General features: G+C 50.2%; 1 protein-coding gene across 1 annotated transcript in view; it reads left to right on the top strand.

The window, feature by feature from the left end:
• The first annotated feature begins 11490 nt into the window (after positions 1-11490).
• LOC129695068 (prokineticin receptor 2-like) overlaps positions 11491-14972 on the top strand; it is a 5544-nt gene continuing 2062 nt past the window's right edge. The window contains exon 1 of the mRNA XM_055631822.1: positions 11491-12736. Coding sequence (XP_055487797.1) covers positions 12267-12736 — 470 coding nt within the window. The 5' untranslated portion in view covers positions 11491-12266. The remainder of the gene's footprint in view (positions 12737-14972) is intronic.

The raw sequence follows: 14972 nt of genomic DNA, 5'->3' as shown, positions 1-14972 counted from the left end.
CCCATCATGCACCCCTCCCCATCCCCCTCCCCCCCATCACCCTCGCCCCCTCCCCCCATCACCCCCCATCACACACCCCTCCCCCCATCACCCCTCCCCCATCACCCCCCCACCCCCATCACCCCTCCCCCCCATCCCCCATCCCCCCATCACCCCTCCCCCCCCATCACTCCCCCCCCATCACCCCTCACCCATCACCCCCTCACCCCCCCCATCACCCCTCCCCCATCCCCCCCCCCATCACCCCTCCCCCTCACCCCCCCCATCACCCCACCCCATCACCCCCCCCCCATCATCACCCCCATCACCCCCCCCCCATCATCCCCCATCACCCCTCCCCCCCCTCCCCCATCACCCCTCCCCCCCATCACCAACCCTCCCCCCCTCACCCCTCCCCCCATCACCCCTCCCCCCATCACACCCATCACCCCTCCCCCCCCACCCCTCCCCCCACATACCCCCCTCCCCCACCCCTCCCCCCCGTCCCCCTCCCCCCCCCCCCCCCCCCATCTCATCCCCACCCCCCCACCACATACCCCCCCACCCCACAACCCCCCCCCCACACACCCCTCCCCCCCATCCCCCCCACCCCTCCCCCCACCTCATCCCCCCCACAACCCCCCCCATCCCCCCCCCCCCCATCTCCCTCCCCCCCTCACCCCTCCCCCACACACCCCCACCCTATCCCCATCCCCCCACACACCCCCCCACCCCCCACCTCATCCCCATCCCCCCCCATCCCCCCCACACCCCCCCCCATCCCCCATCACCCCCACCACCCCCCCCCCCACCCCCCCCCCCACCACCGCCCACCCCCACCCACACCCACACACCCCCCCCCCACACCCCCCCCCCCACCACACACCCCCACCCCCCACCCCACACCCCCCCCCACCTCATCCACACCCCCCCCCCCACCACATACCCCCCCGCCCACACCCTCCCCCCCATCACTCCCCCATCCCCACCCCCCCCACCCTCATCCCCCCCCACAACCCCCCCCCCCCCCCACACACACACCCCCACCCTATCCCCACCACTCCCCCACACACCCCCTCCCCCCCCACACCCCCACCTCATCCCCACCCCCACACCCCCCCCCCCCCCACCCCCCACCCACCCCACCCCCACCCACCCCCCCCCCCAACCACATACCCCCCCACCCCACACACACACCCCCCATCATCCCCCCCATCTCCCCTCCCCCACCACCTCCACCCCCACCACCTCCCACACCCACTGGTCGCTGGTCGGTGCAGACTCGGTGGGCCGACGGGCCTGTTTCCACGCTTTATCTCTGAACTAAACCAAACTATACTAAATGAGAGAGGATAATCTCAGAGACATCGCCACTACAGGTACCACCAGAGTGACTAAATCATTGAAGCTAGGTGTAAGATAACAGCATTTTCATTTCTCTGGCTCCATCCAATGCAATTGCTTGAATGACAATGGGTTACACTGACATTTGATACCTTATTGTAATTGCTTCTAAGGTACACAAAATTGCTGGAGAAACTCAGCGGGTGCAGCAGCATCTATGGAGCGAAGGAAATAGGCTGTAATTGCTTCTACGTGTGATTGCATTCAGTAGGAAAAGTCAAATTAAAGTGAGAGGCTTTTAAAGCTGGTGTCTCTGCAGAACAAGGTCTCCCACCGGTACCAGACTGTATACTACACATGCATGTTCAGGAATTGAATGCATAAGAAATAGCATGATCTTTGATATGTACACAGGATTCTAGAACGATATTGGACTTTTTAGGTAGACAAAAATGCTGGAGAAACTCAGCGGATGAGACAGCATCTATGGAGCGAAGGAATAGGTGGCGTTTCAGGTCGAAACCCTTCTTCAGACTGATGTGGGGGGTCGGGGGAAGAAAGGAAGAGGCGGAGACAGTGGGCTGTGGGAGAGCTGGGAAGGGGAGGGGAAGGAGGGAGAAAGCAAGGACTACCTGAAATTGGAGGTCAATGTTCATACCGCTGGGGTGTAAACTGCCCAAGCGAAATATGAGGTGCTGCTCCTTCAATTTGCAGTGGGACTCACTCTGGCCATGGAGGAGGCACAGGACAGAAAGGTCGGATTTGGAATGGGAGGGGGAGTTGAAGTGCTGAGCCACCGGGAGATAAGGTTGGTTAATGCGAACCGAGTGGAGGTGTTGGGCGAAGTGATCGCCAAGCCTATGCTTGGTCTAAAGTAAGTTGTCTTATTGCAAGTGGAATCAGTAGTAAGAAAGACAAATTCAATGCTAGCATTTATATGAAGAGGACTGGAATACAGGGATGCAATGCTGAGGCTCTATAAGGCACTGGTCAGGCCGCATTTGGAATATTGTTAGCAATTTTGGACCACATATCTGAGGAAGGATGTGCTGGCTCTGGAGAGGATCCAGAGGAGGTTTACAAGAATGATCCCAGGAATGAGTGGGGTAGCTTAGGATGAGCATTTGACGGCACTGGGCCTGTACTCGCTGGAGTTTAGAAGAATGAGGGGGGACCTCATTGAAACTTACAGAATAATGAAAGCCATAGATAGAATGGATATGGAGAGGATGTTTCCACTGGTGGGAGAGTCTAGGACCAGAGGTCATAGCCTCAAGATTATAGTGCGTTCTTTTAGAAAGGTGAGGAGAAACTTCTTTAGTCTGAGGGTAGTTAATCTGTGGAACTCATTGCCACAGAGGGCTGTAGAGGCCAAGTCAGTAGATATTTTTTAAGGCAGAGATAGACAAATTCTTGATTAGAACGGGTGTCAATGGGGGTGAGGGCAGGAAAATGGGATTAGGAGGCAAAGATCATCCATGATTGAACGGTGGAGTGGACTCGATGGGCCGAATGGCCTAATTCTTCTCCCAAAACTTGTGAACTTGGAACAACCAACCCACACACACACACACACACACACACACACACACACACACACACACACACACACACACATAGTTTACACCCTCCCCTGTGCCTCATCTGGAATCAACTATTCTAAAATGAACTGTGAAAAGTTTTTTAAATCTGGCTGGTTCCCTGCACCCATTTGAAAAACCGCCCTGGAAGATCAGGCAATACATCTGCTGTGGAACAGTGTGTAAAAATTCCGTGTTAAAATGGTGTAAGTTCAAGAAACAAAACATGGATATGTTCATGTGATAGGAGCAGAATTAGGCCATTCTGGGCCTAGAATTCAGCCCATCGAGTCTACTCTGCCATTCAATCATGGCTGATCTATCTCTCCGTCTGAATCCCATTCTCCTGCCTTCTCCCCATAACCCCTGACACCCACACTAAACTAAACTATCATAGCTTAACTGTCCCGAGTTCTGTTCTGGGAGCCAAAAATAACTTTAAAATAAAATTGGTAAACTTCTCTTTCTCTACCTTTCGTACGCTGTCCCTGCTTTGTAGAAGAAAAGTCTATTATTATTATTTACATGAGCTTCCAAAGACATCTGATCAAATACATGACCAAGCGAACAGCAAACATTGAAGAAATTGGCTGAAGGACTGGATGAAGGAACCAAGAACTCGGAATAATAGCGCGTATTTATATTGGCAGAAATGAGACCGTGATTTCCTGCAACAATCTTTGTTAAGGCCACAAATATTCACCTCATAGCAAAGTAGACACAAGAAACCTCAGATGCTGGTTTACTAAAAAAAAACTCGGCACGGTGGCGCAGCGGTAGAGTTGCTGCCTCACAGCGCCAGGGTCCCGGGTTCGATCCTGACCACGGGTGCCGTCTGTACGGAGTATGTACATTCTCCACGTGACCTGCGTGGGTTTTCTCCGGGTGCTTCGGTTTCCTCCCACACTCCAAAGACGTGCAGCTTGCAGGTTATTGGCCCTTTGTAAATTGTCCCCAGTGTTTAATTTGCAGAGTTTTTTTCCTCACTTCCTGCAATTTATCCAAAGTTTGGTTTATTTTAGACTTTAGGCTGCAGAGATCAGGCATGGAAAAAGGCCCTCAGGCCCACTGAGTCCGCGCTGACCACCGACCGCCCGTACACTAGTTCCTTCATACACACTAGGGGCAATTTACAGAAGAAAATTGAAATGCAAAGCTGCACGTCTTTGGAGGATAACAAGAACACCCGGAGAAAACCCACACGGTCACGGGGAGAAGGTACAAACTCAGTGTGTGGACAGCACCCATAGTTAGGATCAAACCTGGATCTTTGACAATGCGAGGCAGCAACTCTACTGCTGCGCCACCATCTTGCAAGATTACAAAGTTTCAAGATTTGGGGAATGGACGGAGGCAAGTCTATTCTTAATCTTAAATCAGAGACATACAGTTTTCATAACCAAAGGTAGCAAATTAGCTCCATTTAAAGAAGCAGAGGGTAACAGTGGAAGGTTGCTTCTCAGACTGAATGCCTGTGACTAGTGGTGTGCCTCAGTGTTCAATGCTGGGCCTGTTACTGTTTTTCATCTACATCAATGATTTGTATGAGAATGTACAGGGCAAGATTAGCAAGTTTGCTGATGATACAAAAGTGGGTGGTTTTGCAGATAGTGAAGATGGTTGTGAACGATTGCAGCAGGATCTGGATCGATTGGCCAGGTGGGCGGAGGAATGGTTGATGGAATTTAATACAGAGAAGTGTGAGGTGTTGCATTTTGTGACTTCGAACAAGGGCAGGACCTACACAGTAAATGGTAGGCCTCTGGGTAGTGTTGTAGAGCAGAGGGATCTAGGAGTACAGGTACATGGTTCCTTGAAGGTCGAGTCGCAGGTAGATAAGGTGGTCAAAAAGGCTTTTGGCACTTTGACCTTCATCAGTCAGAGTAATGAGTATAGAGGTTGGGAGGTCATGTTGCAGTTGTATAAGACGTTGGTGAGACCGCATTTAGAATATTGTGTTCAGGTCTGGGCACCATGTTATAGGAAATATATTGTCAAGCTTGAAAAGGTTCAGAAAAGATTTATGAGGATGTTGCCAGGACTAGAGGGTGTGAGTTACAGGGAGAGGTTGAGTAGGCTGGGTCTCTATTCCTTGGAGTGCAGGAGGATGAGGGGTGATCTTATAGAAGTGTAAAAATCATGAGAGGAATAGATTCATAGTAAATGCGGGTAAATGCACAGAATCTCCTGCCCAGAGTAGGGGCATCGAGGACCAGAGGACATAGGTTCAAGGTGAAGGAGAAAAGATTTAATAGGAATCTGAAGGGTAACTTTTTCGCACAGTGGGTGTATGGAATAAGCTGCCGGAGGAAATAGTTGAGGCGGGGACTATCCCATCATTTAAGAAACAGTTGGACAGGTACATGGATAGGACAGGTATGGAAGGATATGCACCAAGCACAGGCAGGTGGGACTAGTGTAGCTAGGACATTGTTGGCCGGTGTGGGCGAGTTGGGTCGAAGGGCCTGTTTCCACACTGTATCACTCTATGAATCTAGAGGATATGGGCTGCTGCAAATCTATCATCATTTCAATAAATTATCATCAGTCTGAAGAACGGTCTTGACCCGAAACGTCACCTATTCCTTTGCTCCGTAGATGCTGCCTCACCCGCTGAGTTTCTCCAGCATTTTTGTCCACTTTCGATTTTTCCAGCATCTGCAGTTCTTTCTTAAATAAATAATTTAATTAAAAGTCACAAGATGCTGAATTACCTGGTCTTTTGTTTATTTTCATTCTGTTTATACATTTGTCTATTAATTTCCAAACTTCTTGACAATCTGTGAACACTTAAGATGCATTATATTGACCAAAGTCTCTGCTAAATGAATGTTTACCAACTGCTTGCGTGCAACTTGCTGCCATTTTTTCCATTTCAATTGACCTATGCTTATTTTAACAGCTGTTTTTCTCATTTAAAAAGGTTTGATGTTTGTGTGTTCCCTCACTATTTATTCAATGTTTAAATCTCGCTTAGCCTATTTGTAAATCGTGGATATCGTAGCACGCTATGGGGCTATTTGTGATATAATTTATCTTCCAAATTCTCAAAGCATCACCAACCCTGAGCCAAAATTAGGTAGAATATCTGTGGAAGTTCCAGTGACATGTGGATACAAGAAATTGCGGGTGCTGGTTTACAAAGAAAGACACAAAGTGCTGGAGTAACTCAGGGGACAGGCATCATATCTGGAGAACATGGATAGGTGACGTTTCAGGTACAAGGAGCTGCAGATGCAGGTATACAAACAAATAGAGAAAGTGCTGGAGTAACTCAGCAGGTCCGGCAGCATTTTGGAGAAAGTGGAAAGGTGACATTTCTGGTAGAAGCAACTGGAGGTGCAAGTTTACTGAAGAAGTGTCTCGACCCTAAACATCACCCACTGATGTTCTCCACAGATGCTGCCTGACCCGCTGAGTTACTCCAGCACTCTGTGAAACGTCACCTAGCCATGTTCTCCACAGATGCTGCCTGACCCGCTGAGTGTGGAAGTTTCAGACTTTGACCAGATTTCTATGTTGCATCAGTGCTATAGGGGATGAGAAGGCTGGGTGGTGTAGGATAGTGCTGGTGTCTGGGATGATCAGTCGTCGGTGGGCCGAAGGGCCTGTTCCATGCTGTACTCGAAATCTAATTTGGAAACAAAGTGGTTTCCTCCCACATCCCAAAGACGTGTGGGTTTGTCGGCTAATTGGCCCACTGTAAATCGCCCCCAGTGTGTAGAGAGAGGAGTTGAAAGTGGGATAACACAGAACTAGTGTGAACGGGTGATTGATATTCGACATGGACTCGATGGGCTGAAGGGCCAATTAACCTACAAAGCTGCACCGCTTTTGGATGCGGAAGGAAGCCGGAGCACACGGAGCAAACTCACGTGAGGAGAACGTGCAAACTCCACACAGACAGCATCTTGAGGTCGGAATCGAACCTGGGTCTCAGGCGCTGTGAAGCAGCAGCTCTATCAATATATCAGCTGCGCCACCCTGCCTCCGTAACAATTGTCTGCATAAAATAATTCACCTTCTGCTCCTTTACTGGTTCAAACTATCTTAAATCAGACTTTAGTGGACTTTATCTTGTACTAAACGTTATTCCTTTGATCCTGTATCTGTACAGTTTGCTCAGCTTGATTGTAATCAATAGATAATAGACAATAGGTGGGTTGCACGTAATGTCATCGGGTTAAAGGGCGTGACGCACGGAGCAGCTCAATCCATGTGGAGGACAAGGCAGCTTCCGGCACACACGGAACGCATACCTTCTAACCTGTTAAACCCCGCTGCAATTGTCGTTTTTTGCGCTATAAATACTTGTGGGTGCTGTCATTGTAAGCGGGAAGGTTTGCTCTGAACCCGAGCACCAAGGTGTAAGCGGCCGAAGGAGCGCATCCCCGGGGTCAGCGCTGTCCGGCCACGGCCGCCCTCTGCCCCGTCTCCCTCTGTGGACCGCACTGTCACGGGACTGTGGGTCGGCAGCGCCCACACACACGGGGCCGAGCGGGTCCGGGGCTCCTGGCAACCTCAGCTGTAGCAGAGTTGGTGACGGTCTGCTCCCTCCGCCCACCCAGCGGCACCCTGACATCTTCCTCCCCACCCCCGGCCGCGGGGATAGACTTGTGTGTGCAACCAGTCTGGGCCAGAAGAAGGGCCCGCTGTGCTGGCAGCCATAGTCAGTTCACCGCGTGTACTCCAGTTGCCGTTGCGTGGCAACAGTACGGGTCACGGGTCGTGACCTCGACTCTGTGCAACCTCCCCATAGACAATAGGTGCAGGAGTAGGCTATTCGGCCCTTCGAGCCAGCACCGCCATCCAATGTGATCATGGCTGATCACCCACAATCAGTACCCCGTTCCTGCCTTCTCCCCATATCCCCTGACTCCGCTATCTTTAAGAGCCCCATCTAGCTCTCTCTTGAGAGTATCCAGAGAACCGGCCTCCATCGCCCTCTGAGGCAGAGAATTCCACACTCACAACTCTGTGTGTGAAAAAGGCATGGACTCGATGGGGTGAAGGGCCAATGAACCTACAAAGCTGCACGCCTTTGCGGTGTGGGAGGAAGCCGGAGCTCCTGGAGCAAACTCACGTGGTCACGGGGAGAACGTGCAAACTCCACATAGACAGCATCCCGAGGTCGGAAAGAATAGTATTTTGCTGACTGGATAGCACACAACAAAACAACGTTTTTCATTCTATCTCAATATACGTGACAATAATGAACTATGTTGAAGGAGCAACTGAGGATGAGGTCAAGGAATATCTGTCTGTGGACTTCCAGCAATGATCCCAGGAAGCAGCAAGTGGCTCCGTAAACATCTTCCTTGCCAAGAGTTAAGACCCCATGAAGTACCCCGGCACGGTGGCGCAGCGGTAGAGTTGCTGCCTCACAGCGCCGGAGACCAGAGTTCGATCCCGACTACAGGTGCTGTCCGTACGGAGTTTGCGCCAAAGATCCCATAGTGGAGCTTTGCTATAAGATCTTTGGTTTGTACGTTCTCAACTTCTCCACGTGACCTGTGTTTTCTCCGGGATCTCCGGTTTCCGCCCACACTCCAAAGACGTGCAGGTTAATCGACTTGATATAATTATAGCGTCATCAGTGAGGATCGGCGCGGACACGGTGGGCCGAAGGGCCTGTTTACTAAACCAAACCATTGTGTGGGAAGGGACTGCAGAAGATAGACACAAAATCTCTGGAGAGAAGGAATGGGCGACGTTTCGGATCGAGACCAATCTTCAGACCATCTCTAGAACGTCGCCCATTCCTTCTCTCCAGAGATGCTGCCTCACCCGCTGAGTTACTCCAGCATTTTGTGTCTACCTTCGATTTAAACCAGTTAGTTCTTACACAAATGAACTGCAGATGCTGGTTTAAAACGAAGATAGACACAAAATGCTGGAGTAACTCAGCGGGACAGGCAGCATCTCTGGAGAGAAGGAATGGGTGACGTTTCGGGTCGAGACCCGTTTCCATTGAATTATTTCTCCATTGAGCTTCTTGGTGCTAGGACAGATGTTGGCTTCAGCTACTCTCATTCACATTGCTCATCCAGCTGTTATGCCAGCTCCTAGATCGGGCTGTAATAGAACAGGGAATTGAATTATTTCAATAAGGCATTGGCACATGAACTGCTTGTGAGTTGGCATCCAGTCGGCGATTTGGAACACAGCCCAGATGCGGGCTAATCCCAGAGATATCAGATCTGGCCGCTTGCAGCTCACCAGACCGCACTCTTACATAAGCAAAGTGACCATCATCATCACACTGCACTTACTATCAGTAACTTGATCCATGCAAGGAACTGTAGATGCTGCTATCATGAGTGAAAACCACCAAGTGCTGGAGTAATTTAGCGGGTCAGGCAACATCTGTGGAGAAATGGATAGGTGGCGTTTCACAGAGTGCTGGAGTAACTCAGCGGGTCAGGCAGCATCTGTGGAGAACATGGATAGGTGACGTTTCACAGAGTGCTGGAGTAACTCCGCGGGTCAGGCAGCATCTGTGGAGAACATGGATAGGTGACGTTTCACAGAGTGCTGGAGTAACTCAGCGGGTCAGGCAGCATCTGTGGAGAACATGGATAGGTGACGTTTCACAGAGTGCTGGAGTAACTCAGCGGGTCAGGCAGCGTCTGTGGAGAACATGGATAGGTGACGTTTCACAAAGTGCTGGAGTAACTCAGCGAGTCAGGCAGCATCTGTGGAGAACATGGATAGGTGACGTTTCACAGAGTGCTGGAGTAACTCAGCGGGTCAGGCAGCATCTGTGGAGAACATGGATAGGTGACGTTTCACAGAGTGCTTGAGTAACTCAGCGGGTCAGGCAGCGTCTGTGGAGAACATGGATAGGTGACGTTTCACAAAGTGCTGGAGTAACTCAGCGGGTCAGGCAGCATCTGTGGAGAACATGGATAGGTGACGTTTCACAGAGTGCTGGAGTAACTCAGCGGGTCAGGCAGCATCTGTGGAGAACATGGATAGGTGACGTTTCACAGATCACTTATCCATGTTCTCAAGAGATACTGCCGTTCCTGCTGAGTTACTCCAGCACGTTGTGTCTTTTTTTTAGTAAACCGGCATCCGCGGGTTCTTGTATCGAGGGGTGATGATTTGAGTTGGGCCACTTCTTTAGACTGACTGACCCACTGAGTTCCACCAGCACTCTGGATTTTGCTTGATAACTTGGGTTGCACCGGGTCCGTTTCATCCCAAATCTCATCTCACCTTTGTTGCAAGTGGTGTGATCGGCTACGAGCAATCATTTGGATGGTTGCCCAAAGTAGGGGAAACGAGGAACAGGGGAAAGAGGTTTAAGGTGAAGGGGAAAACATTTAATAGGAATCTGAGGGGTAACTTTTTCACACCAAGGGTGGTGGGTGTATGGAACAAGCTGCCAGAGGAGGTAGTTGAGGCTGGGACTTTTAAGAAACTGTTAGACAGGTACATGGATGGGACAGGTTTGGAGGGATATGGATCAAACGCGGGAAGGTGGGACTAGTGTAGATGGGGACATTCACAAATTCACAAGTTTGTGGAATTCACTGCCACAGAGGGCAGTGGAGGCCAAGTCACTGGATGGATTTAAGAGAGAGTTCGATAGAGCTCTAGGGGCTAATGGAGTCAAGGGATATGGGGAGAAGGTAGGCACTGGTTATTGATTGGGGACGATCAGCTATGATCACAACGAATGGAGGTGCTGGCTCGAAGGGCCGAATGGCCTCCTGCACCTATTTTCTATGTTTCTACGTTTCTAAGTTATAGGAGTAGAAGTAGTCCATTCGGCCCATCGCGTCCACTCCGCCGTTCAATCATGACTGATCTCTGCCGCCTAATCCAATTTTCCTGCCTTCTCCCCGTAACCCTTGACAACCGTCGGCTGGTGTGGGCAAGTTGGGCCGAAAGGCCTGTGTCACTCTCTGACTCAAAGGAAATTAAAATTCGTTCAGCGTTGGGAGGAAGTGCAGATGCTGGTTTAAACAGAAAGACAGACAGGCAGACCGACAGACAGACAGACAGACAGACAGAAAGACAGACAGACAGTGAAAAGCGATCGAAGCAATTCTGAAATGTCTCCAGATTTCGTATAGCATTTATTTTTTAAATGGTAAACTCGATCGACTTGTTGGTCAGTTAGCGGGTCCACGCTTGCAGCGGCCAGTCTGTGTACATTGTGGACTCACTGGCCCGGTGTGCGAATAGGCAGCGTGAGTCGCGGCGGTTCGCGTCAGACAACGCGTTGCTTTTGTTGACATTGATGGCTGATTCCAAGGCAGAGGTTGTGTGGATAATCTGATACGATACGACAGCTGCCTTTTTTTGCTTCGTCAGAGCCAGTGTGCCTCTATCTGTCTGTCTCTCCCTCCCCGCTGGCGCCGAGGCTCCCGAGTGAAGCCCACATCACTTTGCACTTGTCCACAGTCTTTCGTTGTCCGGTCGACAGAACCAGCCAGACCCCGGAGTGACCAGTGATTGTAGATACAGCGCCGGAAAAACAAACCCCGGGTGATACTTCACGGCAATGTTAACGGAATACTTTCCCTGATGTGCCCCACACACATTGCACCAAGGTGCTGCTACTGCCGGTTGAAACTCAACGCTGGTGGATCTGGAAAGCGAAATTATCCAATGTTTCAATTGGACTTTCCCAATTTCTAAATTTCCTGAAGAAGGGTCTCGACCCGAAACATCACCCACGCCTGACCCGCTGAATTACTCCAGCTTTTTGTGTCTATCTTTACCTTATTGTCTCGTGTACCGAGGTCCGGGGAAGTTAATTATTTTGTACAAAGGAAATTGAACCTTGTTCAAGGCAGGAAGGAACTGCAGATGCCGGTTTACACCGAAGATGGACACAAAATGCTGGAGTAACTCAGCGGGCCATGCGGCATCCGTGGAGAGAAGGGATGGGTGACGTTTCTAGTCGAGACGACCCTTCCTTCGGGTAACGCTTTAATTTGAGATTTCTACAGCATCCGATAAATAAATAGCAGAGCTTGTGATGTATGTGACAACAATGAAAAATACTTCAATATCTCTGCTGAAAATTAAATGTAATCTTGGCGGTGGGTCACGCTCGCTGTTACATGTCGCCTTTGTGAAAATAATCTTAAATGGTGAAGATATGTCGGTGCAAAATTTGTTTTTAATTTATTTTGTCACGGGGATTGCGATTGAAGAAGAGATTTTTGTGCGCAAGTATAAAATATATATATATATTATAGTTTTATTAGCAAGATTGTGTTCTCCCAATATCTCCAGCCAGCTTGCTTGTCTCTCATCACCCATTAATTGATGTATGTTGTGTTATGTTGTTCGTGCCCATAGTGCTTGCATCTTTGAAACGCTGGGATTGGAACATAGTCTCAGATGGAAGACCAGTGTGAGGATTTATTCGAAGTTTACCAGAGCGCTCCCGACCCACTGGACTTGAGGAATCTGCTCCAGTCACAGAACGTCAGCTGCTACGACCCTGACTACGACATCTCGCGGTCGGAGAGGCACGATTTCACGGCGGGCGCCACGTTCAGAGTGGCCAGGACTATGGTCGGGGTAGCTCTGGTCGCCATTATGTTGGTGTGCGGCGTGGGGAACTTGGCCTTCATCGCCGCCTTAGCCCGCTACAAGAAACTCCGCAGCATCACCAACCTCCTCATCGCCAACCTGGCTGTCTCCGACCTGCTGGTGGCCGTCGTGTGTTGTCCGTTTGAGATGGATTACTACGTGGTGAGGCAGCTGTCGTGGGAGCACGGACACGCTCTCTGTGCCTCGGTCAACTTTCTCCGCACCGCCTCGCTATATGTGTCCACCAACGCGCTCCTCGTCATCGCCATCGACCGGTGAGTGTGTGTGGCTCTTTGTCCGTGTTCTGGATGTGTCTGACAATAGACAATAGGTGCAGGAGTAGGCCATTCGGCCCTTTGAGCCAGCACCGCCATTCAATGTGATCATGGCTGATCATCCCCAATCAGTACCCCGTTCCTGCCTTCTCCCCATATCCCCTGACTCCGCTATCTTTAAGAGCCCTATCTAGCTCTCTCCTGAAAGTATCCAGAGAACCGGCCTCCATCGCCCTCTGAGGCAGAGAATTCCACAGACTCACAACTCTGTGTGAAAAAGTGTGTCCTCATCTCCGTTCTAAATGGCTTACCCCTTATTCTTAAACTATGGGCCCTGGTTCTGGACTCCCCCCAACATCGGGAACATGTTTCCTGCCTCTAGCGTGTCCAAACCCTTAATAATCTTATATGTTTAAGAAGGAACTGCAGATGCTGGAAAATCGAAGGTACACAAAAATTCTGGAGGAACTCAGCGGGTGCAGCAACATCTGTGGAGCGAAGGAAATAGGCGACGTTTCGGGACGAAACCCAAAGGAAATTCGGGTTTCGTCCCGAAACGTTGCCTATTTCCTTCGCTCCATAGATGCTGCTGCACCCGCTGAGTTCCTCCAGCATTTTTGTGTACCTTTAACAACCTATATGTTTCAATGAGATTCCCTCTCATCCTTCTAAACTCCAGAGTGTACAAGCCCAGCCGTTCCATTCTCTCAGCATATGACAGTCCCGCCATCCCGGGAATTAACCTTGTAAACCGACGCTGCCCTCCCTCAATAGAAATGGTCTGCAGTCGGCGCGAGTTAAAAAAAAGGAAGGAACTGCAGATGCTGGATACCTTAGAACAACACACAAAGTGCTGGAGGAACTCGGCTGGTGGAGCGAATGGCCATTTGGGCTCCGGACCTGAAACGTCGTCTGTCCGTGTGCCTCCACAGATGCTGCTTTGACCAAAGACGATTAAAAAAAGGTTATGGGGAGAAGGCAAGAGAATGGGGTTGAGATGGAGAGATAGATCAGCCATGATTGAATGGTGGAGCAGACTCAGCGGGCCGAATGGCCTAATTCTGCTCCTATGTCATCATGGCCGTATGACCTTATATTCCTCCAGCACTTTGTATGTATGTGTGCGTTTCGTTTCTGATGAGGGTGCAGGATAGCGTAACGTGTTTCACCACTGAAATAAGCACGCAGAGATGAGAAGATAGACACGAAATACTGCAGTAACTCAGCGGGACAGGCAGCGTCTCTGGGGAGAAGGAATGGAAAACATAGGTGCAGGAGTAGAGGCCATTCGGCCCTTCGAGCCAGCACCGCCATTCAATGTGATCATGGCTGATCATCCACAATCAGTACCCCGTTCCTGCCTTCTCCCCATATCCCCTGACTCTGCTATCTTTAAGAGCCCTATCTAGCTCTCTCTTGAAAGTATCCAGAGAACCGGCCTCCACCGCCCTTTGAGGCAGAGAATTCCACAGACTCACAACTCTCTGTGAGAAAAAATGTTTCCTCATCTCCGTTCTAAATGGTTTACCCCTTATTCTTAAACTGGGGGCCCCTGACGATATTTCAGGTCTGGAGAACGGTTCCCGACCCGAAATGTCCATTCCGCTGAGTTCCTCCGGCACATTGTGTTTCGTTCAAGTTTGCCGTTTCTACAGTTCCTTGTGTCTCCAGTCTCACGGGGAATGCATGTTGTTAGGAAGGTGGTGTCCGTTTCAAGTTGTTTTCAAATCAACCACAGCCGGTACAAACATTCCCAAATGTTCCCTTCTTCCAAATCTTGAACATTTACAGCGATGAACATAATTAGATTTAACCGGTCGATAAAAAATATCCCTCGTCAGGTTTTGTCCGACCCCCCCTGGTCCATCATTGTGAAGAAGGGTCACATCCCTGGACATCCCTTGTCCATTCCCTCCACAGTGTTCCTCCAGCACTTTGCGTTTCGCTCAAGATGACACCCTCTGCACTTCATTGTACCTCGATAATAGACTCCTCTGTGTAATGAGACGCTCTCCCGTGTAAAACATAGTTAAAGTATATCGTTCTGTGCATGGTTTTTTTAAATGGCATTTTAACGACGTGGGCAGAATGTCAATCCGCTCTAAACAAACTAAATAATTCGCTCTAGAACAAAGCAGGAAGGAACTGCTGATGCTGGTTTACACTGAAGATAGATACAAAATGCTGGAGTAACTGCGGGACAGGCGGCAGCTCTTAAAGATAGCGGAGTCAGGGG

The sequence above is a fragment of the Leucoraja erinacea genome, unplaced genomic scaffold, assembly GCF_028641065.1.
Source record: "Leucoraja erinacea ecotype New England unplaced genomic scaffold, Leri_hhj_1 Leri_92S, whole genome shotgun sequence".
Lineage (NCBI taxonomy): Eukaryota > Metazoa > Chordata > Chondrichthyes > Rajiformes > Rajidae > Leucoraja > Leucoraja erinaceus.
The sequence above is the reverse complement of the archived record's forward strand: the minus strand, read 5'-3'. Positions and strand labels throughout refer to the sequence as shown.